Source organism: Oncorhynchus masou, chromosome 12 (genome assembly GCF_036934945.1).
Source record: "Oncorhynchus masou masou isolate Uvic2021 chromosome 12, UVic_Omas_1.1, whole genome shotgun sequence".
Lineage (NCBI taxonomy): Eukaryota > Metazoa > Chordata > Actinopteri > Salmoniformes > Salmonidae > Oncorhynchus > Oncorhynchus masou.
The window spans coordinates 52,273,241-52,296,671 of record NC_088223.1 but is presented as its reverse complement, the minus strand read 5'-3'; the positions used below and the strand labels follow the sequence as shown (position 1 = coordinate 52,296,671).

The window sequence follows — 23,431 nt, the reverse complement described above, 5'->3', positions numbered from 1 at the left end:
ATTATTTAATATCTATATATTTTCAATCATGGAATTCAAACATCACATCAGTGCACCTTTCAGTATTGAAGTAGGCTTCTGGTCAATTTTGTGATATTTGGTAACATTTCTGTACCTGGGATACTACCACATGAACGCTGAGAGGAAAATACTGTCTGCTTAATACTTGCAGACATTTTACATTGATACGAGTTCATAAAATACGAGGTAACACAAACCAGCATGCTGGGTAATAGATACTGAGGGTATGGATTGTAGGGTTCTGGAGGGAAATGGTTTTGTGTTAGATCATCACTCAGTGCCAAGGAAAGTGGTGTGAGGCTTGAGGACGAGTCCAGCAGATTTCCTGGGAATGCAGAGTTCCAGAGTGGATTCTGGCTCCAGGTAATGGACACCTGTGGGAGAAACACCAGGAACATCGGCACTGGTTATAGTAGTGCAGTAATTGTGTTCCATATTATAAGTCCTTCATTTGAATGTCGTTTGCAACACACACTGGTTGGGGTGGGGGAGACTCACCGGCTGTGTAGCAGGTGTTTTGGGCCACAGTGATGTTGCTGGGCATGCTCTGTAGGCACGTCATCAAGCTGGTCTCGATATCATGTAGACGCTTCTTGATCACATGACCCATAGTTCATGCGGTGTCTATACAGCACCTGAACACAAACAAAGTGATGGTATAGAGGGGATCTTGATATTCTCTCAGGAGATGACAATATGTCTATGTTTCAATAGGCTACCTGACTGTAGATGAACTAAGTCCCTTCAGTTACCACGGTGACCATTTCTCAAAAGACCTGCCGACCCTCACCTAGAATCGGTCCTAAAGCCTATTCCACCAGAGACCTGCAGCCCCTCCCCTAGACTCTGTCCTAAATCCCATTTCACCAGAGATCTGCAGCCCCTCTCCTAGACTCTGTCCTAAAGCCCATTTCACCAGAGATCTGCAGCCCCTCTCCTAGACTCTGTCCTAAAGCCCAATTCACCAGAGACCTGCAGCCCCTCCCCTAGACTCTGTCCTAAAGCCCATTCCACCAGAGACATGCAGCCCCTCCCCTAGATTCGGTCCTAAAGCCCAATTCACCAGAGACCTGCAGCCCCTCCCCCAGACTCTGTCCTAAAGCCCATTCCACCGGAGACATGCAGCCCCTCCCCTAGATTCGGTCCTAAAGCCCAATTCACCAGAGATCTACAGCCCCTCCCCTAGACTCTGTCCTAAAGCCCATTTCACCAGAGACCTGCAGCCCCTCCCCCAGACTCTGTCCTAAAGCCCAATTCACCAGAGACCTGCAGCCCCTCCCCTAGACTCTGCCCTAAAGCCCAATTCACCAGAGACCTGCAGCCCCTCCCCTAGACTCTGTCCTAAAGCCCAATTCACCAGAGACCTGCAGCCCCTCCCCTAGACTCTGTCCTAAAGCCCAATTCACCAGAGACCTGCAGCCCCTCCCCTAGACTCTGTCCTAAAGCCCAATTCACCAGAGACCTGCAGCCCCTCCCCTAGACTCTGTCCTAAAGCCCATTTCACCAGAGTGTAATCATCTTCATCTGAGATAACAAACACAAACATGAAGTGTACGTGTGTGTTAGAGACAATAGAATGTCGGAAAGTATTGTAGTCAGTGCCAACATACTGAGTGTGTGTGTGTGTGTGTGTGTGTGTGTGTGTGTGTGTGTGTGTGTGTGTGTGTGTGTGTGTGTGTGTGTGTGTGTGTGTGTGTGTGTGTGTGTGTGTGTGTGTGTGTGTTACAAGAGTCTGACCAGTGCACCGCTCCCTCCTTCCTCTAATTCCATCCCATTTGGTAGGTCTGTGAGAGTCAGATATCTGTACCAAATGCCAGATGTGATGTCAGATGTGAACCTCAGAGGAATCCGATGGTTCAGATATGTGGTGAACAATCAACTAGCCTAATTGTCATCCTTTTTTCCCCAGACATCAACTCCATTGAAAAGAGTGGTGGATAATGGGCCTTGTTTTTTTAAGCATTAGGCTAATAATAAGCATGTTGAATGATTTCTTAGTTCAAAATCAGAAATAGCCTAGTGAGTATAGCCTAAGAGTATTTATTGACTTCTCAAAAACCCACTTTACAAATCAAGCAGAGTTTTACAGTTGTGTTTTCTTTTTCCCATAGCCGATAACCTATGGAGGAGGCCTAAATGTGTGCACTCACCTACCCCGCAGCGTGAGATATCATCCGCAGATCATTTCTCTAGGCCCCCGCACACCAAACTGGTCCACTGACGCAGCTCCCGCAGTTCGATCTGCATCTCCCTGATGCGGTTGGACTGCAGGACCATCATGCAGCCAAGAACCCCGACACCGTGTACAGGAGATATGTGCCATGAACATTTACTGTACAACTGTTTGTCTTTACATCACACGGGCGATCGCAACTGCTGCAGGGATGAGGGGTTGGCGTCCCTTGTCAATGAAGGCTTTGTAAGGGCTGTAATGGTCCTGTTATATGTTAGGCTACCTTCATTTTCTGAATGTCATCATGACAGAATGGGCTCGAGGAATTATTGATCCCGTCATTTGGGAAACAATGACTCATGGATTCTATAATTACAAAATAACTTATATCAAGACTTGGAGGACGTGTGAAAAAAAAGTGATAGACTACAGTGGGCCTATAAAATGCCCTTCGGACAATGCTACATTGAAGTCTAAAGCAAAGTTTCATGCCCATTTTTAAATGAAATGTGCATAATACAATTTGTTTTGAGAAAGACAGTGACCAAGACAGGCAAGTTGCTGATAAAAACAACTGATTTTAATAACTGAACACAGTTCAGTGGGTTTGCAGCTCTATACATTATAATAAATGGATTTATATGCTTGGCTTTCGAGGGAAATGGCTTACCGCACAGCATATTCCCCTTGAAAGCCGAACATAAATAAAGAAATAAATGTCTAGTCAGGTTGTCTGGGTTTGACAGAACAAGGTCAAAGTCCTTTAAGAGATGGACTCAGTCGAAGGCTGAGGCCGCTAGTCTCCCACTTCACTACCTCAAAAACTGCCTCGCCAGCCTTTCGAGAACTGAAAGCCTTCTCAAACAAGAGGAATGGTCTCGCTGTCAAAACAGCAGTGAAGTGAGCAGCCAAGGCAAATCATTTCGTGTTTGTTTTCTCTAATATATTTCCTCATATAAAGCTCCCCAGTTCAAGACCATACTAGTCACACAAGGAATGTAAATGAAAATGTTAAGTTTTCTGTATTTATTTCCTCATTGCCTGGCTACCCGGTATAAAATTAACTGTCCAAGTGTTGTAATTTGTTTTTAAGCTGTAAAATCTGAACAAATGTAATGTAACAACACAAAACATTTCCCTCAAACTCTTAATCTGATCAATACAAACTATTTCCCCTTTATACAATGTGAACTGCTTTGGATAAATATATTAAAAATACAATTACTACTCTGCAGTGTGCCCATTGCCCCAGAATTCATTATGGGACAGACAAGGGCCATGCCATCCCCCCTTGGCTTGTCGATCAGCAGTTGCCAGGACAAAATGACATCATCGTACTCCCGCCAGGAGCAAGTTGGGATGCTTGTTCAAGTCCTCCAAAGAGACTCTGCAAAGACATCACAGTAGAATAAGGGATATTCACACTTGCTGATCAATAGAGCTCTGTCTCCTGCAGAGGTCTCCAATGTGCTGCATCGCTGCTGCCACTCTGGCTTGCACCACCTGGCTGCCCTTTTGCTGCTCCCCTGTCCTCCCCTTCTTCTTCCGGCCCATCAGTTCAGCTGGAGGGTAGTTTCCCAAGACCCAGCCTTCCTCCTTATGTTACCTCCCTATCCTGCTGGAGGTGCTTCTGCCATGACCACGCCAACCTTCTGTGCACGCAATGAACAACAAACAAACGCTTTACCTCAATCATAGGAGGTTGTACCAATTAAACATAAGGCAGCCCCAGTGAAACGCATGTCTCGGCTACTAAGTCATAGGCTTATCGTCTGTGGTTTACTCACTAGGCCTTCAGGTTTGTTTTAGTACCTCAGGCATCTGAAAAGGGCTGTCGGATGTGGCGGGCTCAGGAGACACTTCTTCATTAATGAAACAACAGATACAGACCTCTGTCAGTAAGAGTGCATTTGACTGGAGCATTTACAAACATTGATTGCATACTGTATGTGTTTATAATAGAGTGAGGTTGTTGGTGGTGAGTCATCTTGGCTGACATAGAATTCTGTGGCAGAAATCTTCTCTGCTCTGTGACAGGGAGCTAAACTGTGGGGGAGGAGGTCTGGGCTCAGTCTCAATCTCGGAACTCTGAAGTGGAACAACCTTGGACCTCCGGAGGGTGTGGAAAACACTTGAACATTGTCGAGCAACAACACAATGTAAGCTTCTTATTATCTGAAATAATGGCTTATCTTTTGAAATTATACATCCTGAGTTCTTGCAACTTAAGCAACTCACTTGGCAAAGGAGAGGAATCAAAGTGCCCTCTTCAAAGATGAAAGTTACAGACCGCACAAACATCATACCCCCCCAAAATGCTAACCTCCCCTGTTATTGTAATGGTGAGAGGTTAGCTTGTCTTGGGGGTAGGATATTTGTGCGTCTGTAACTTTCTCACTCATCATTATTCACGATTCATTCAAGACTGTCCGTAATCATGGTAGAAGTGTTTAGAAACATATTCTATTCTTATTTACAAAAAGTGCTGTAATATTTAAACGGTTCATCTGATATGGATGAAAATTCCCTCAAATTAAAGCTGACAGTCTGCACTCTTAGTCATTGTATCATTTCAAATCCAAAGTGCTGGAGTAAAGAGCCAAAACAACAACAAAATGTGTCACTGTCCCAATACCCCTGTATATGCCATTTAATTAGCAGGCGCTTTTATCCAAAGTGCCAACAGAGAGTTCATGCATTTTCCTATGTGACCCCAGTGGGAATCGAACCCACAACTCTGGTGTTGCTTGGGCCATGCTCTTACTAACTGAGCCACACAAGACCACTACACAAATAAGTACAATACAATACTGTAAAATAAAATACAAGATTACAATACAGGTAGAAAGTGTATGATTGCCATGCCTAGAAACATGCCATCCTCCTCCAGGCCATGGATAAGGTATGCAATGACATGACATCAGTCCAGACTTACAGTGGGGCAAAAAAGTATTTAGTCAGCCACCAATTGTGCAAGTTCTCCCACTTAAAAATATGAGAGAGGTCTGTAATTTATCATAGGTACACTTCAACTATGACAGACAAAATGAGGGGAAAAAATCCAGAAAATCACATTGTAGAATTTTTAATGAATTTATTTGCAAATTATGGTGGAAAATAAGTATTTGGTCACCTACAAACAAGCAAGATTTCTGGCTCTCACAGACTTGTAACTTCTTCTTTAAGAGGCTCCTCTGTCCTCCACTCGTTACCTGTATTAATGGCACCTGTTTGAACTTGTTATCAGTATAAAAGACACCTGTCCACAACCTCAAACAGTCACACTCCAAACTCCACTATGGCCAAGACCAAAGAGCTGTCAAAGGACACCAGAAACAAAATTGTAGACCTGCACCAGGCTGGGAAGACTGAATCTGCAATAGGTAAGCAGCTTGGTTCGAAGAAATCAACTGTGGGAACAATTATTAGGAAATGGAAGACATACAAGACCACTGATAATCTCCCTCGATCTGGTGCTTCATGTAAGATCACACCCCGTGGGGTCAAAATGATCACAAGAACGGTGAGCAAAAATCCCAGAACCACACGGGGGGACCTAGTGAATGACCTGCAGAGAGCTGGGACCAAATTAACAAAGCCTACCATCAGTAACACACTAAGCCGCCAGGGACTCAAATCCTGCAGTGCCAGACATGTCCCCCTGCTTAAGCCAGTACATGTCCAGGCCCGTCTGAAGTTTGCTAGAGAGCATTTGGATGATCCAGAAGAAGATTGGGAGAATGTCATATGGTCAGATGAAACCAAAATAGAACTTTTTGGTAAAAACTCAACTCGTCGTGTTTGGAGGAACAAGAATTCTGAGTTGCATCCAAAGAACACCATACCTACTGTGAAGCATGGGGTGGAAACATCATGCTTTGGGGCTGTTTTTCCGCAAAGGGACCAGGATGACTGATCCGTGTAAAGGAAAGAATGAATGGGGCCATGTATCATGAGATTTTGAGTGAAAACCTCCTTCCATCAGCAAGGGGATTGAAGATGAAACATGGCTGGGTCTTTCAGCATGAAAATAATCCCAAACACACCACCCGGGCAACGAAGGAGTGGCTTCGTAAGAAGCATTTCAAGGTCCTGGAGTGGCCAAGCCAGTCTCCAGATCTCAACCCCATAGAAAGTCTTTGGAGGGAGTTGAAAGTCTGTGTTGCCCAGCAACAGCCCCAAAACATCACTGCTCTAGGGGAGATCTGCATGGAGGAATGGGCAAAAATACCAGAAACAGTGTGTGAAAACCTTGTGAAGACTTACAGAAAACGTTTGACTTCTGTCATTGCCAACAAAGGGTATATAACAAAGTATTGAGATTTTCATTATTGACCAAATACTTAATTTTCCACCATAATTTGCAAATAACTTAATTAAAAATCCTACAATGTGATTTTCTGGAGAAAAAAAATCTAATTTTGTCTGTCATAGTTGAAGTGTACCTATGATGAAAATTACAGGCCTCTCTCATATTTTTAAGTGGGAGAACTTGCACAATTGGTGGCTGACTAAATACTTTTTTGCCCCACTGTATGTCAGGCTTGGATTCAAAATGCCAAAAGATTTTTCCCCAGGCGCATGAACAAAGAGGACATTTGTCAATGAGAACCTATGGCCAAAAGCTCAAGGCAGACTTGATGCAAACTAGTGCCTGCTAAACGTTGTTTGCTTCATTCATTTAATTTGTTTCATTTGATTTCCTTACACCTATGTTGTAATTATATCTGATCAATATGTGTTTTTTAAATCAATAACCACGTTTCCATCCACAGTTTGTATGCTTGTAAAGTCATACCGTATATATAAAAATAGCCGTGATGGAAACAGGTAGTTTCGGTACAATTTAATAAAATGCCGATGATTAGTTTGTTCGACGTGGTGGGATATTTTTGTGTCGGTAACATTTATGCTATAAATGGTGGTGGAAAAGCCTTTATTCTCAAATATTGATATAATAACCATCATATCGAAGTAAACTTGGGAGTCACGCTATGATATGTGTGTTTCTCCCACTATAAATGATGATTCACGTGGTGGTGAAAGTGAAAGGATATTGACGCTCCTTTCCAATAAATAAAGATAATCTTATTCTGGTGACATGATCGATGCTTGACAATATAATTATGTAGACTCGCCTACCTCACTATCTGTGAGCTATTGGTTAGAGCGCAAGAGCCAAGACAAGAATAAGCACATTTGCTATTTAATGCATCAATTTGTGGCAAAACTATCCGTAGAGTTGAAAATGCGATTTTTATTCAGTACATGAAAATTGAAGCAGAAAAATACATTTTGCACTACATAGGCTACGTCACGCACTGACTTTTATCCGCAAAAGTACGTTAAGGAAACACCACTGACGGGCAAATTAGCATATTTTCTTTACATGTGTTTTTTAATATTCGCATGAAAATCTGTCACCAATTGGATGAAAACCTAGCTATGGACTATGAAAGATGTCTTCAATGGTCACACATGGAAATGTGCTATTTTTTTGTGTGCAAGTGTATGCCTAATGTGAACACAATGTAACCTTTCAGACACAGCTACCTTTCCTTTTATGTTTGTCTGATCTGCAATGTTCTTCTGACAAATTTTAGGTTAAATGGCAAAACATGCCATATTTGGACTGAATAAACTAGTTCCATTCCAGATGAATGCCCTTGTAGTCTGCTGGGGCGCTTTCTCTCAAGTCTCTCTTTTTTTTTACTCTAACATGTACACACACACTTGCCTCCAGTATATTACAGTCCTTACTCATTTACTGACTCACTCTTTCTCAAACATGCTCCAAGGTCAATTCTCAGTCTACTGATCCACTATCACCAAGAGAGTTCTCTGCCCAACTGTACTGTGTTAATCTGTACAGTCAAGAGTTTTATCCCATATAAGAAATATTTTTCCTGTTATCCTTCATAGAATATCGTGTGAAGTTCCACTTAATTTCCAGGAAATAATATCCGACAGGGAACAGACATGAGAACACAAATGTATTCATGTTTCAGTATTTTTTTATTACAACCAGATTTTACTTTATAAAAACGACACCGGACTAGGTTTAAAGCTTATGGGGGGGTCTGCACAGCAACTTCCCTCTGCTCCTTGTCTAGGTGTTGGAGAATTTGGGCAGCTGGTGTCCCAAAACAACCCGTCTCTCCAGGCCCTCCTCTGTGATGGCTGCCAGACGGGCCACTCCTCCACTAGAACCATCCCGCTCCATGGCAAGCGCCAGGGCTGTACGGAGAGGGATGTTAACAACACAGCCTGTGTCCCAACACACCACATGTTCAACTATGAAGTGTTTTTCCAATTCAGTGGTCATGATTCATGAGTGAAAAGAGATTAGAAAAGCAGTAGCTGAAGGGATTTGAAACAACCAAATGACATTGTGAAGAGAAGAGGTGGGTTACAGGGGCTGCTGTGTGTGCAGGCATTTGTTCAAGCACAACTGACTCAAATGAATCAACTCGTCGTGTAAATCAGGGTGTTCGATTTAAAACACCACTAGTAGGCATATTTCAATCAGCTTTGTTACTGCAGGGCTTGAACAAAAGCCTGCACACACTGCGGCTCTCCAGGACCAGAATTAGCCCCCACTATTGATCATTTTTAGCAGCTCCTCTTATCCAGAGACTTACAGTAGTGAGTCATTTAGCAGCTCCTCTTATCCAGACTTACAGTAGTGAGTCATTTAGCAGCGCCACTTATCCAGAGCGACTTGCAGTAGTGAGTCATTTAGCAGCGCCACTTATCCAGAGACTTGCAGTAGTGAGTCATTTAGCAGCACCACTTATCCAGAGCGACTTGCAGTAGTGAGTCATTTAGCAGCGCCACTTATCCAGAGCGACTTGCAGTAGTGAGTGCATACTTTAATATTTTTGTTGTACTGGTTCCTCGCGGGAATCGAACCCACAACCCTGGCGCTGCATGCTCTACCAACTGAACTACACGGGACTGTCAAACACTGGCCTTACTCACCCTGGGTACAGAAGTGAAGGCACTCTTCCTTGGTCATTCCAGGCTTGTAGTTAGAATCCATGAAGCCATAGATGTAGGAGCTACCAGAACCCCCTACTGACACTGGTTGCCTCACTAGCATCCCTCCCATTGGGACTGTGTACACCTGGGGAAGAGGGAAGGGTCACACAACAATTCTTTGAAACAGTAGGGGAAAGTGGTTAGGGTATATGATCCAAATACAGATGCTGGGAACTCACCTGTCCACCCCTTCTTTTGTCCCAGCCAGCCACAATGATGCCAGCCATCAGCTCCTCTCTGTATCTGTAGCACATCTGCTGGAAGAGGTTGGCTGCCGTTTGCACAAGTGGAGGCTCATCCAGCTCAATACTGCAGCAGGTCCAGAGAAGTTATATTTAATGGTGAATAAATGTAGAATCAGACACGCTTGAGACAATATTTTTGAGTGGTATCGAGAGACACACTATTGCTGTGTGCTGAGGAGTTATTTTAGTGTAGAGGTATTTGTCAATGTTGAAGTAACCAATTATTTTAAAAAATGAAAACATTTTTTTTTAAGTCATACAACCTAGGCCCTACGGTGTTACCTGTGAAAGCCCAGCTGGTAGGTGACTGCATCAGCAACAGCCTGTGTGTCAGCTGCAGACCCAGAGCGGCAGCAGAAGATGTGGTCGTGAATGGGAGTCAACTTGTCAGTAACTCGATTGGCAATGTAAGCGCTACAAACAGATGCAAAAGAGAAGGATTGTGACTTTTAGGCTGTATTTTTTTTTTTTTACCTTTATTTTACTAGGCAAGTCAGTTAAGAACAAATTCTTATTTTCAATGACAGCCTAGGAACAGTGGGTTAACTGCCTGTTCAGGGGCAGAACAACAGATTTGTACCTTGTCAGCTCGGGGATTCGAACTTGCAACCTTTCAGTTACTAGTCCAACGCTCTAACCACTAGGCTACCCTGCCGCCCCCTGTAAAGGCACATTACGATTTTTTTTGTGGAAAAGAGGCCAACTTATTAATCAGTTAGCTAGTATTGATATTACCTAGATCAGGAAGCCAGCAAGAGACCAACATTTAGCTGCTTGATATAAAGTAACTCACCCTGTTGTTGTTCGGGAGTCAGCACCAACCACAACCCCTCCATCAAACTCCACTGCCATTATGGTTGTCTGCAAATAGACACGAAGAATCAGCACTCTATCGCTTTATTTAGGGGGAAATAATCTCAGTGACATTAGCTATGTAGAAGAGAACAATGTCTAACTGGCTAGCAACTTCATGATCTAGCATTGCCTGGAAACCAGACGTTGAATTGACATGTAATTCCTCTTTCCTGTGGATGCATTGTCTCACATTCCTACCACACCGACAACCGGCAAAGTACGTTAACATGCCATTGTATTCAACCTTCTGGCTTGTTGAGGTCGTGAGCTCAAACTTCCCGGATTCAAACGCTAATTTCTTCCCGACAATGCAATTCAACGTCGGGTTTCCAGGCAAGATCTGTAAAATGCTGTGACTAGCTAACTAACTTTACATAGACGAGCGCTTCTGCGGTCTCATTGTTATCTAAGCTAGCTAGCTAGCCACGTAAACGGCCTGGTGTTCAGCTTGGGCAACTCACTTAAACATAAGTAAGATGAACGGTGCTATATTCAATTTCCTCACCCCAGTGCTAACTTCTTCTTGTGCCCATTCTGGTACAAAATCATGTGTACTAAAAGCATTTTCTGAACGGCCCGCTGACATGTACGCAGCCATCTTGAACAGCTAAATAAATGCTCTTCTTTGCTGGTGGACAGGTTTAGTTTAACATATTCTGTTGTGCTAAATATCGCCACCTTCTGAATTGCATGAGTAACGTTACGTAAACTCCAGGGGTGGGGGTTCTAGGTGATAGACACTGATAGATAATGATTGGACTATCTATGACAAGGTCAAATGCCAGACTTACTAGAAGTATTATTTAAGTCTTTAATAACATGATAAGAAGGGAATTGTCAAAACAATATTCTCAGTAAGAATATTTCAAACATTGAAGCACTCTTTGGTATTGGATCTGCTTTAAGTTATTCCTTAGGGGGAGGTTGAATTTTGCTCCAGTACCTTTGCTATTGATTGGGTTGGTGGTTAAAAACATGTAGTGGGATTAATGTGGGACCAGGGAAAAGCTTTGCAACAAATCAAATCAAATGTTATTGTCCACGTCCACAGATTTGCAGATGTTATCGCATATATATATTCCAGACTCAGACATTGCTCATTCTGATATTTCTTTCTTTTTACCTTTCCAATTATCTGCGTATTGTTTTGTATTGCTAGGTATTACTGCACTGTTGGCACTAGAAACACAAGCATTTCGCTGTATATACAGTACCAATCAAAAGTTTGGACACACCCTTTCTTTATTTTTACTATTTATACATTGCAGAAAAGTAGTGAAGACATCAAAACTATGAAATAACACACATGGAATAATGTTGTAGACAAAAAAGTGTTAAACAAATCGAAATATATTTTAGATTTGAAATTCTTCAAAGTAGCCACCCTTTGCCTTGATGACAGCTTTGCACACTCTTGGCATTCTCTCAACCAGCTTCACCTGGAATGATTTTCCAACAGTCTTGAAGGAGTTCCCACATATTCTGAGCACTTGTTGGCTGCCTTTCCTTCTCTCTGCGGTCATCCCAAACCATCTCAATTGGGTTGAGGTCGGTTGATTGTGGAGGCCAGGTCCTCTTATGGCAGGACTCCATTACTCTCCTTCTTGGTCAAATAGCCCTTACACAGCCTGGAGATGTGTTGGGTCATTGTCCTTTTGAAAAACAAATGATAGTCCCACTAAGCGCAACCAGATGGGATGGCATATCACTGCAGAATGCTGGTTAAGTGTGCCTTGAATTCTAAATTAATTACTGACAGTGTCACCAGCAAAGCACCCCCACACCATCACATTTCCTCATCCATGCTTCATGGTGGTAACCACATATTCGGAGATCATCCGTTCACCTACTCCATTCACCGTCTCACAAAGACACGGCTGATGAGAAAAGAATAAGGCAAAAGGTGGCTATTTGAAGAATCTAAAATCTAAAATATATTTTGATTTGTTTAACACTTTTTTGTCGACAACATCATTCCATATGTGTTATTTCATAGTTTTGATGTCTTCACTATTGTTCTACAATGTAGAAAATAGTAAAAAATTAAGAATAACCATTGAATGAGTAGATGTGTCCAAACTTTTGACTGGTACTATATATATATATATATATATATATATATATATATATATAATGGTGAGTATAGACAGTATATTAATAGAAAAGGTGTGTACAGCAGTAGTTATAAAGGATGAGCCAATAATAGAAAACAGTATATGCATATAAAAGAGGGCAAAACAGTATGTAAACATTTTTAAAGTGATCAGTGTTCAATGACTGTAGATAGGGAAAAGCAGTCTCGATAAGGTGCAGGGTCGAGTACCGGGTGGTAGCCAGCTAGTATCGGTGACTAAGGTTCAGGGCAGGGTACTGGGCGGAGGTCGGCTAGTGGTAACTGTTTTACAGTCTGATGGCCTGGAGATAGAAGCTCAGTCTCTCTGTCCCAGCTGTGATGCACCTCTACTGTCTCCTCCTAGATGGTAGCGGGGTGAACAGGCCTTGGCTCGGATGGCTGAGGTCCTTGATGATCTTCTTGGCCTTCCTGTGACACAGAGGTCTGTTGATGTCCTGGAGGGCAGGCAGTGTGCCCCTGATGATGCGTTGGGCTGACCACACCACCCTCTGTAGAGCCCTGCGGTTGTGGGCGGTGCAATTGCCATACCAGGTGGTGATGCAGCCCGTCAGGATGCTCTCAAGGGTGCACCTGTAGAAGTTTGTGAGGGTCTTAGAGGCCAAGCTGAATTTCTTCATCATCCTGAGGTTGTGTCTGTGTGAAGGGACCATTTCAGGTCGTCAGTGATGTGCACACGGAGGAACTTGAAGCTTTTCACCCTCTCTACTGTGACCCCGTCGATGTGGATGGGGGCTGCTTTCCCCGCTGTCTCCTGTAGTCCACGATCAGCTCCTACGTTTTGTTGAGTGAGCTTCAGTAGGGATAGTGTGTAGATGGGGAATACTATAATAGAAAATCTGACTGCAGAAGATAAAGTGACCAATAGTGTTCTGACTATTTATTCTGACCATTCATTTTTTAATATATTTTTTTGAATACATTACTTTTACTTTTATCAGAAAAATAATAGTTGTGTTTGCAAAACGAAAATGTGTCAGTTGTCCACACCGACTGACCTCTTCCTCTGTGTAAATGCCTTGAGGCATAGGTCAAGACAGGAAGACAGGCCCTGAATAAAATTATGTTTTAGGTCAAACTCATATGAAACATCACCTGAAATGTACTGAACTGCACTCCTGGAGGTACTGGAGGAGAATAAAGGCCACCCATGTAATGCGTACACCCTGACTCTCCCGCACTCTTGGTAACCATGGTTTCCCAAACTATAAGGTGCCTAGCTATTGGAGAATCTTGGGGTCTGTCATTTTCAATCTCTTTCAAAGAGAGAGATTGGCCTTAGCCAGCTGCCAGTGGGATTTTAGAGAAGTGCTTAGAGAAGATTAATCTCAGATAATCGCCACTCCTAGAAGACACTGCAGCATAAACCAGGAGTAACACAGCATAAACCAGGAGTAACACAGCATAGACCAGGAGTAACACAGCATAGACCAGGAGTAACACAGCATAGACCAGGAGTAACACAGCATAAACCAGGAGTAACACAGCATAGACCAGGAGTAACACAGCATAAACCAGGAGTAACACAGCATAGACCAGGAGTAACACAGCATAAACCAGGAGTAACACAGCATAGACCAGGAGTAACACAGCATAGAAATAGTCCCTACTGCCGCCTCCACAAGAAAAACTGATGAAAGTAGACCTACTGATAAATTCACTACAACGACTGAATGGGTTCTTGGAGAGTCAATGAGCTTTCAGGGAATCCATGAGTTTATCTACACCGATGTCCGCTCATTCATTCACGCATCCAAAAGCTGTCAACAGTCAGACCTCCCGTTGTATTCAATCAGAGTTCCAGATTCCTTATGACCATGACTACTTCAAGATTCAACTTTGACAATCAATTGCTGTGTCACCATATAGGTGGAGAATGGATTTTTCAAACCGCATGCACATTAGGAGTAAACACGTTTTCTTTAGTTTAGAATAGCAGTTAGCTGTGGAAATTTGTTCTGTAAAACTTGAGCGTTCTGCGAGAGCTCCGGACTAGGGATCCACAAATGTCTCTTAGGACAGTGGGCGGGGGGGTTGTAGCCTTGACAGGCTGATTGAGATGAGTCAAATTTGGTTAAGGCCCCATTCTTCGAGACCTAGCGGTCCTACTTTGTGTTGCTCTGAATATTCATGAGTTGCACGCCTTTTTCTCTTTCTACTTCTTTACATTTGTCTCTTACTTTTATCCTCTTCCTCTTTTCTCTCACTCAATCCCAAATAGTCTCTGGGAGATGGACAGACAGAGGAGCCCACTTCATTACATAGCAGATGCGCCCAGATGTTCCTGTCCTATACTGTCCTACTTAAGCAGTGAGAGATGGAGTGGTAGCCCATAAGAAGCTTTTCTCCAATGAGGAGAGGAGATGTTCTCTCATAGAGCTCTCCTAAAGGGATCGTGTGAAAAACCAGAGCGGGCTGGGGATCAGCCAGCACACTAGTCCAGCAGCTGCCAATAACACTCACCGCTGGTCAGACGCCTGTGCCAGCTACTGGCTGGAAGCCACCCTTTCGCTCTAGAAGCCAATGGAAGCCGGAGAGCATGAACCTCGGTTGTTATAACACATCTGCTATTCACGAGGTGGATAATATCTGAAATGATTTTGGAATCAATTGACTGTTTTTTTACACTAGTGAAAGAGTCTGAGGTTGTCAATGCCCCAGGAAAAGGTCAGAGAACAGATCTCTAGACTCCTTGGCTGAGCTGCTATTGACATGGCTGTAATCTCCAGAGCTGGGGAGATAAAGATTTGACCTCAAAATGGGACTACAGCTGATTGATGTGTAAGTAGAGGGGTTTGGTCTCCCTGTCTCCTGGTCCTCTCTTATTTTGCTTCATCTGGGTCTCCTGCTAATCTGGGCAACTATAAACTGGTGGGTCTTCAACATAAATCCCTCTCTGTCCCTCATCTGAGAGGGAGATAAAGATTCAGATGTCTGTTCCTGTCCATCTTCAGCAAAATAAGCAATGCTCATCAGTCCATCTCTCTTGGATCTGTTTTCCCAGTGTTTGGATGTTGTTGTCACTTTAGGATTTATTTAGCTGGATTCTGGATTGTTACGTACGCCTCTTGGAGGAGGGAATGCAACACCCTGCTACATCTCAACTCCCCGTGGAGCGAAAGACATCAAAAAAGAGAAGTCAAGACTTGTTGACGTTTCACAGGTGTTTTGAATAAGCGGGACCAGTGAATCCTTTTTTTTGATTGATTCTGTCTTCAATCATATCCTACTTGTCTAAACCTTGCATGTGAAGGATCAGATCTGTAACAGTGACACTGGTTTACGTACAAACGTTTTGTTGTTATTCTTTGCATTAATAGCACATCTGTATCATCAAGGATTCAGTCTCCAGTCTACTTTTTGGTCACATAAATGCAAAAGAAAGAGGACTTGCAAGGCAACAAGTAAGAAAGTCAGATTTGCTAAGTCAATTTCACCTCAGTCAAAATACTTTTATCAGTCATGCTTGCTGGAGGCAGAGGTGGCGGTGGCAAGGGTGGGAAGTTTTCAGTGGAGGACCTGTATGGCATCAGCAAGAAGCCCAAATCTTCGTCATCCGCTGGGGGCACAACAGCCAAGAGAGGGTCCAGGAGAGCCCAGCAGAGGAGTGAGTCAGAGATGGCCACCCAGATCCTGGAGGCCGCCCACAGGCTGGTGGAGAAACGCAGACTGGAACTGTACCTCAGAGAATGTGCAATCTCCCTGACTGACTGTGAGGCTGAACGCAGTGCCATGATATACAGGTGAGTGAGAGGGAGGGAGGGAGGGAGAGAGAGAGAGAGAGAGAGAGAGAGAGAGAGAGAGTTAAAGAAAGAAAGAAAGAAAGAAAGAAAGAAAGAAAGAAAGAAAGAAAGAAAGAAAGAAAGAAAGAAAGAAAGAAAGAAAGAAAGAAAGAAAGAAAGAAAGAAAGAAAGAAAGAAAGAAAGAGTGTAGCCCCACTCCCACTGCATTGAGTGATACATAGTCAAATGTTTAATGGTACAAAACATAGTCATATCCTTTTAACACCTTGTATGTCCTGTCCTGATTTAGGAGTGCACTTTCTCAGATTCAATCACTCCGTTAACTATGAGAATAGATTTCTTTAGAAATGTGTTTTAAATCTGATGTCCTAGTGTAGTGGAAGCTTTCTGATTTCACACACACATAATCAAATGAATTCTGAGAAAGATGGGATGGGATTGTGTTCTTATAAGAGAGAGGAGGGCATAGGGTGTAGGTTGAGACAAATCAAAACATTAGGCTTTGGGAGAGAGACAGAGAGGGGCACAGTCTGACCTCATTACTCCTGCCATCTGTGTTTAATCCACTGGCTGTTTTAAAATGACATTTTGGGCATGGAGTTGTCACTTTGAATGGCCTATTGTTGGTGTGTGTGTTGTTTTTCTATTCCAGAACCCAGGTGTTTATCATCACTAGGAGATTATTTGTATGACCTAAAAGATGGTGATAGATGAGCTGCTTTTGAAAAATGGTCACCTTGCAGTTACACATTTTCCCCACTAGAGACCAACAGAATGCCGGCGTGTCCTGCACAACAGGATTTTACACACAGATGGTGTAAAATATGGTAGTATGCAGAATATTTCTGGCTGTAAAATTGTATGTTTGTGCATGACAGTCTAATCATGTTAGTAGGATGAGAGCCGCCTGTCACATTTTCTGTCATCCTCTTTTTAGCCAACAACTACCAATTTCTAGCCTATTATACCCTCAACTTGACAGGGTCCATTGAAAACTGCGGGCAAGTGAGCCTTACTGGTTAGTCGTGATTTAACAGCCATTCAAATGTATTGTAATGAAACAGGCAGGGAGCAGGTCTCGAACCCTTACATTACTCCCTCCTTTCAAAAAGCGCGTCCTCGCGCTATCTTGCGAGTCTACGTTTTACAGGAGCGCGCTCACCGGACAAGCACACGCACTGTCGTGTATGCAAGGTCCGATCACTTCTGACACCCATGTAATGAAACAGGCAGAGAGCAGGTCTCGAACCCTCGACATTCTAGGCCGAGGTCCGGCGCGCTATCGATACACAAATTTCAGTTTTAGTAGTAGGCCTACAGTCACCGGAAAAGTTTGGGAACACTGATTGGGTTGGAGAAAATACCCAATTGTCATACTTTAGTAAAAGTACAAATACCTTAAGAGAAAATGAATTAAATAATAGTGAAAGTCACCCAGTAAATAACTACTTTAGTAAATGTCTAAAATTATATATTTTAAATATTCTTAAGTATCAAAAGTAAATTTAATTACTTAAATATACTTAAGTGTTAGAAGTAAAATTCTAAACCATTTTACATTCCTTATATTAAACAAACCAGATGTCATAATTTTCTTGTTTTTTAAATTGGATAGCCAGGGGCACACTCCAACTCTCACACATAATTTAAAAACGAAGCATGTGTTTATTTAGTGAGTCCGACAGATCAGAGGCAGTAGGGATGACCAGGGATGTTCTCTTGATACGTGTGTGAATTAGACCCTTTTCATGTCCTGCTAAGCATTCAAAATGTAACGAGTACTTCTGGGTGTCATGGAAAATGTTGGGAGTAAAAAGTACATACATGTAAAAAATATAAATAGTCAAGTAAAGTACAGATACCCCCAAAAAACTATTAAAGTATAATTTTCAAGTAGTTTTACTTAAGTACTTTACACAACTGAATACACTTTGCTACTCATTCAAAAAAAGTGTTGACAGTGCTGACAAGAACTCACTCATAAAAACAGCAGCTTTTTGTTGTTTTCTCTCTCTATTCGTAGTTTTAGACGTTTTGAAATAACAGTATCAATTTAGGCTACTTTTCTGTGCGCTCTGGTTTTCACTAGTTACCACGAACACAAAGTCAAAATTGTCTATAAAAATTAATAAATACGAAAATTATCTTGTTGGTCTTAATTTAATTTTACGGTTAGGCATGAGGTTAGCAGTGTGGTTAAGTTTAGGTTTAAAATAATTTGAAGAGAAATTGTAGAAATTTGGCCATGCGGGCTTTATGGCTGTGGTAACTTGTGACGACCGGTAGGTTGCCAGGGCAGTCCTGATTTAGATTGAACTGCATTTCCCCCTAGCGGTCGCAGAACCATATCTGAATTGTGAATTCACTTCATTTTATGTTTTTTATGTTTTTATTTTAAAAAAAAGATTTAACGTTTTTTTAAATATAAAAAAAACAAACATTTGTTACATCCCTAATACGAAAGGGATCTGGCCATGGTGTTGAAACGAGTACAGTTATGCTCTCCCAGTGTAAACCCTCACATAATCACTGGTCCTGAAAAACCAATAGGCGACATCAAACACTCTGCAGCACACCAAAAAAAGATATTGGAAAAAAGCAGACATTTACTTATTCCTTTACCTTTACGAACTCTCCAATGCATATTTCTTCTTTATTTTGTTATTGTTATTGTTATTATTTGTAATTATTCGCCTACCTCCTCGTGCCTTTTGCACACAATGTATATAGACTCTTTCTTTTTTCTTCTCTTCTGTGTTATTGACTTGTTTATTGTTTACTCCATGTGTAACTCTGTGTTGTTGTCTGTTCACACTGCTATGCTTTATCTTGGCCAGGTCGCAGTTGTAAATGAGAACTTGTTCTCAACTAGCCTACCTGGTTAAATAAAGGTGCAATAAACAAAGAAAAAAGAAGAAAAGAAAAAGTTTCATTCTATAGTGACACATCATCATCTCAACTCCTCTCCTGCTTAAAGATTCCACAATATGATGTAAAATGTCATTGTGCAGCTATGAAAGGCTGTGCGATTCAGTATCTTGGCGCTGAGATAGCTCTCTAGTATATTAGCAGGTTACATTCATGCATCTGGTTACTTTGGACTTCAACCTCATCTCTGAGCAATGAACAGATTATCTCCTCTCACTGTAACATATGCAATGCTCATTGATTGGCTCGCTGAACCGAGCTATCCCTGTGTGAATGGTTGGCGCTGGTCAGTGGGCACCCCTAGACAGTCGTCTGGTGTTATCAATAGAACACGGGTTCATCCCTGTAGTTTGGGGACACTTGCTCATTTGCAAGCAATGCCAGAAGGCCACCGTCATGCACTCCCATGCACAACAGATTTACAATTATGTTATTATACACAATTCTGCAAACACAATTGAGCAGTGAAGAAGAAGCATGTATTTCACACAACTGTATATTAAATGTTGTTTCTTATGGGATATTGTGATGGCGCATTTTATTTCATGGACTATATGTGAGTAAATCTCACAGGTAAATGCAAGAGAGATCAATGCTTTAGGTTTTCTTGTCACGCCCTGATCTGTTATACCTGTCCTTATGCTTGTCTCCACCCCCCTCCAGGTGTCGCTCATCTTCCCCATTATCCCCTGTGTATTTATACCTGCGCTCTCTGTTTTTCTGCTGCCAATTTGTTTTGTTTGACAAGTCAACCAGCATTTTGTCTCAGCTCCTGCTTTTCCTCAGTCTCTCTTTTTCTCGTCCTCCTGGTTTTGACTCTTGCCTGTCCTGACTCTGAGCCCACCTGCCTGACCTGATCCTGAGCCTGCCTGCCTGCCTGCCATCCTGTATCCTTGCCCCACTACTCTGGATTATCGACCTCTGCCTGTCTTGACCTGTCGTTTGCCTGCCCCTGTTGCTGTAATAAACATTGTTACTTCAACACCGTCTGCATTTGAGTCTTACCTGAAATGTGATATTGCTTTTAGAATCATTGATTTGTTTTGATCTCCCAGAGCACGCCAGCCAGCCATCTCGCCCATATACCCGGTGACTTATGTCATGATTCCTTCAAAAGCCAATTAGGCAGAATGAGACCTGTCACCACCATTCACTTATTGCACTGTATATCCTCATCCCCACATTCACTCATATCTGCCAAAAGTATTAGGCTACATTAATATACAGTACCACTTCCTCATAAACTGTGAAAGTAATTAAGAGATCCTTCGACTGCATGCCTGTGTTTCAGTATGGAGAAGGGACAAGCAGGAGATAGGGTGACAGACAGAGATACCATGACGAATGGGGGGAGGGGGGATCCTCAGTCAATATGCTTGAGTGTAAGTAGAGTTTATATAATAAACGGGGTGGCTTAACAGACCTGCATGTGCGTGTTTCTTGAGTATCGAATTTAAGGCTGCCATGCAGTTCAGGTTTATCGATGTGTATGCGTATGCACCAGTGAAAGGGATTTTAGATGTTTTTCATGCGCCCCCCCCCCCCCCCCTGAATTGTGCGATAGATTCATGCAGAATAATGTATGTTATATGCATGTGTTAGAAAGCACCCATTCTGTTTAATGCGTAAACTATACACACAGAGAGAGAGAGAGAGAGAGAGAGAGAGAGAGAGAGATAGAGAGAGAGAGGGGCGCCTCTCCCAATAATCGATGTTACGTGTCGTGATTAACACTTTGGGAGCCTCTGCAATGAGAACCAGGGATTGGAATTATAATCCTGAAGAGAATTAGCCATCATCATCATCATCAACAGCTCAAATGAGACAGCTGGACACAATAACATAGTAGCATCGCTTTATGCATTTGATTAGATACGTCTCAATGCTGCCCACCAATTATGCTGTGAAATGGTAACCTAATGCCACGGGGATCCTGTTTTGATGAGGAAAATGAATAGCCTGACGGATATCCGACAGAGATTATAGCAGTTATGAAATTGACAATATTCAAAGTGAATGAAATTAGCACGCCATTTGGCGGTGCTGATGTTGCCTTTTCTGCACCAGTTCGATGTCGTTGCGTGAGGCTGGGCACTATGTTAGATATAGGAAAGACATTGGATGTGTGCATGCGAAGACCATGGTGTTTTAGCGCGTGTTGAATTCTGTGAGCCTGTGGGATGTAGCACATCCCCGGTTTTTATTCGTTGTATTTGCGTCGAAACATGCAATGCGACCCGAGGTGTGAGAAAAATGCCTGTAGCTCATGTCGTTGTTGCGCCGCACCCCGGGTCTCTAGCTGGGCTCGACAACGATAGACTAACCTCAGTTTGTAGCTGAAGAGGAGACAAGCAAGTTGAAGAATGCTTTACCACCCTACCTTTTTAATTTGTAGCAAAAACATATAGCAAGCATCTTCCTCGCCTCCATGATCTTTCCGGATGTCTCTGCAAGACTAGGCAAATCAGCCGGTTTGTTTTAAGTGAGGAATCTGTTGCGCTCCTGTGCCGTGGAGAGCGCGGTTGGAGAGGTAGCCTACCCCAGCCCGTGGAACTGCTTGATCAGCCTCCGACTACTAGCGGAGGACCACACTGTATACCAGCTCCTGATGATGGGAGGAATGTTCTGACTAGAAACCTCTTGAGACTGAGCAACACCAGACAGGAGAGGAGAGACGGAGACAGACCAGACGCTGACTCTGCGTGCCAGGTTAGGGCCTGGATTCTTGCCGGCGCCTGTGGATCTGGCTCAAAAATACTAAACTTCCCTGTTTGGGCATTTGTCTGGACAGGGACATCCTCACTGTACAAGCAGCTTGACTTTGTAGCAGCAATTTTGCAAACATTAGTATTTTGCGGTCAGACCCTAAGCAGCATCCCAAAGAGCCTCTCCAGGGGCCAATTTAGTGAACCAGAGACTAGGCAGTGGTCACTATGCAGGTTTCTTTCGCCTGCACTGAGCATAACCTGAAGAGCCGCAGTGAGGACCGACTATGTGGCCTTCGCACCGCACCACCCCCTGGGGGAGGTGGTGGAGGGAGCAACCAAGGGGGTAATGGCAACTACAACACCCATGGCTCAGCCAAGCCCAGGGAGCAGTTGGGGTCCCGCCCGGTTCCCCAGGGCCATGCCCACATGAAAGAAGCCATAGGGCGCCACAGCAGTATGAAATACAGGTGAGCATGGGGGAGGGAGGGGTACGGAGAGGGTTGCTGAATATTTGGGGTGGAGAGTGAAAGGGCATGTCAACAGAGGTGGCACAGACAGATTGGGAGGGTATCTGATTCAATGAGTGAATGAGAGTTTTCATGTTGTGTCTGAAGAGCGATGAAGTCTCATTGACCTCCACTTAAATGATGGATCATTATGATGAAGGACTCAGACACAGACCTCTCTCTGGAACATGACGGCAAATCAGGTTACCCCACTTTCACTTACCACGAAGGGCCTCTCAGACAGCCGGCTATTGCATTTCAATTAACACCTGAGTTGTAGTGGACGGTGAACAAATATGTTAAGATTACATCATTTACGTGGCTGGGAGTTTTTGTTCTTAGTGTTTCTCATGTCTATTTGTACATATATGTGTAAGCTACTGTGTGAAATCACAACAGCCTCACCATATATAAGCATAGAATTCATCCAGCTGTGAGCGTCCTAGTGGACATTCAGTCATGTTTATGCATTTGATAGGATTAGCGTCACCAGATAAGAACAACAATGGGACTGTTTCAATGTCACATATTGTGATATTGAAATTACAACAGACAGATCTGTATTCCTTTTAAGCCTGTTCCAGAATAAGATGGAGCGTGATAGAAGTGAGTAGTCATTAAACAGATTGACAGCTGCCTACGTCAGAGGAAAGACTCATTCCCGATCCACAGTCCCACCGTGTTATTCTGGATAGGCAATGAAAATGCCCCTTAGCTCAATCGTGACACCATTCTCTTCACTCAATTAGGTTTTCATTTAAGAGGCCATTTAAATAGGGAATGAGGCAGAAGAGGAAATGGGATGCCAGGACGTGGTGTTTTATGTCATTTGTGCATACTGCATATTGATATAATTGGATAGGGAATAACAACCTGATTAGTGGGTTTCTGTCATTGGGTTGGTTTTGAAATGAGCACGAAGCCCATAAGGCCATGGCATTGTGACTAGTGCCTAGTGCCCACAGTGTGCATCTGTGTTATTTTCAAAGCTGCAGACATCCCTGGTCCTTCCCAGACTCCCTCTGCCGGAGAACTCATCCCCAAATTCACCCTGCTGCCACCACCATCGCCTCCAGGGAA

The 23,431-nt window shown here is 43.0% G+C and overlaps 2 protein-coding genes and 1 pseudogene across 4 annotated transcripts in view; 1 reads left to right on the top strand and 2 right to left on the bottom strand.

The window, feature by feature from the left end:
- Positions 1 to 291: 291 nt before the first annotated feature.
- Positions 292 to 3,748, bottom strand: LOC135549355 (tumor necrosis factor ligand superfamily member 13-like; annotated as a pseudogene).
- A 4,442-nt stretch (positions 3,749 to 8,190) lies between these two features.
- LOC135550373 (proteasome subunit beta type-6-like) lies at positions 8,191 to 21,765 on the bottom strand. 2 transcript variants are annotated; one of them, XM_064981098.1, is made up of 6 exons: positions 21,518 to 21,765; positions 10,274 to 10,341; positions 9,763 to 9,894; positions 9,415 to 9,544; positions 9,176 to 9,320; positions 8,191 to 8,431 (listed from the first exon to the last, which is right to left on the bottom strand). In XM_064981098.1, exons 1-6 carry the CDS (start codon positions 21,539 to 21,541, stop codon positions 8,304 to 8,306), a joined length of 627 nt encoding a protein of 208 aa, XP_064837170.1. In that variant the 5' UTR covers positions 21,542 to 21,765; the 3' UTR covers positions 8,191 to 8,303. The 2 variants fall into 2 exon arrangements, with proteins under 2 accessions (XP_064837170.1, XP_064837169.1); XM_064981097.1 differs by lacking the exon at positions 21,518 to 21,765 and adding an exon at positions 10,841 to 10,971.
- Positions 14,956 to 23,431, top strand: part of LOC135550372 (voltage-gated potassium channel subunit beta-3-like) — a 28,877-nt gene continuing 20,401 nt past the window's right edge. The window contains exon 1 of one of the 2 annotated variants that reach the window (XM_064981096.1): positions 14,956 to 16,209. In XM_064981096.1, the coding sequence (XP_064837168.1) occupies positions 15,929 to 16,209 (281 nt within the window). In that variant the 5' untranslated portion in view covers positions 14,956 to 15,928. Of the gene's footprint in view, positions 16,210 to 20,863; positions 22,313 to 23,431 lie in introns of those variants that run through there. The other variant, XM_064981094.1, reaches the window with a different exon arrangement.

Bases quoted from the DNA above. Each gene is read 5' to 3' on its own strand.
- LOC135550373 (XM_064981097.1), bottom strand. From the start codon at position 10,933: ATGGCTGCGTACATGTCAGCGGGCCGTTCAGAAAATGCTTTTAGTACA. The intron at 10,342-10,840 runs GTGAGGAAATTG...GTCTATTTGCAG, and splicing joins AAGAAGAAGTTAGCACTGGG to ACAACCATAATGGCAGTGGA. The intron at 9,895-10,273 runs GTGAGTTACTTT...ATCTGTTTGTAG, and splicing joins GACTCCCGAACAACAACAGG to CGCTTACATTGCCAATCGAG.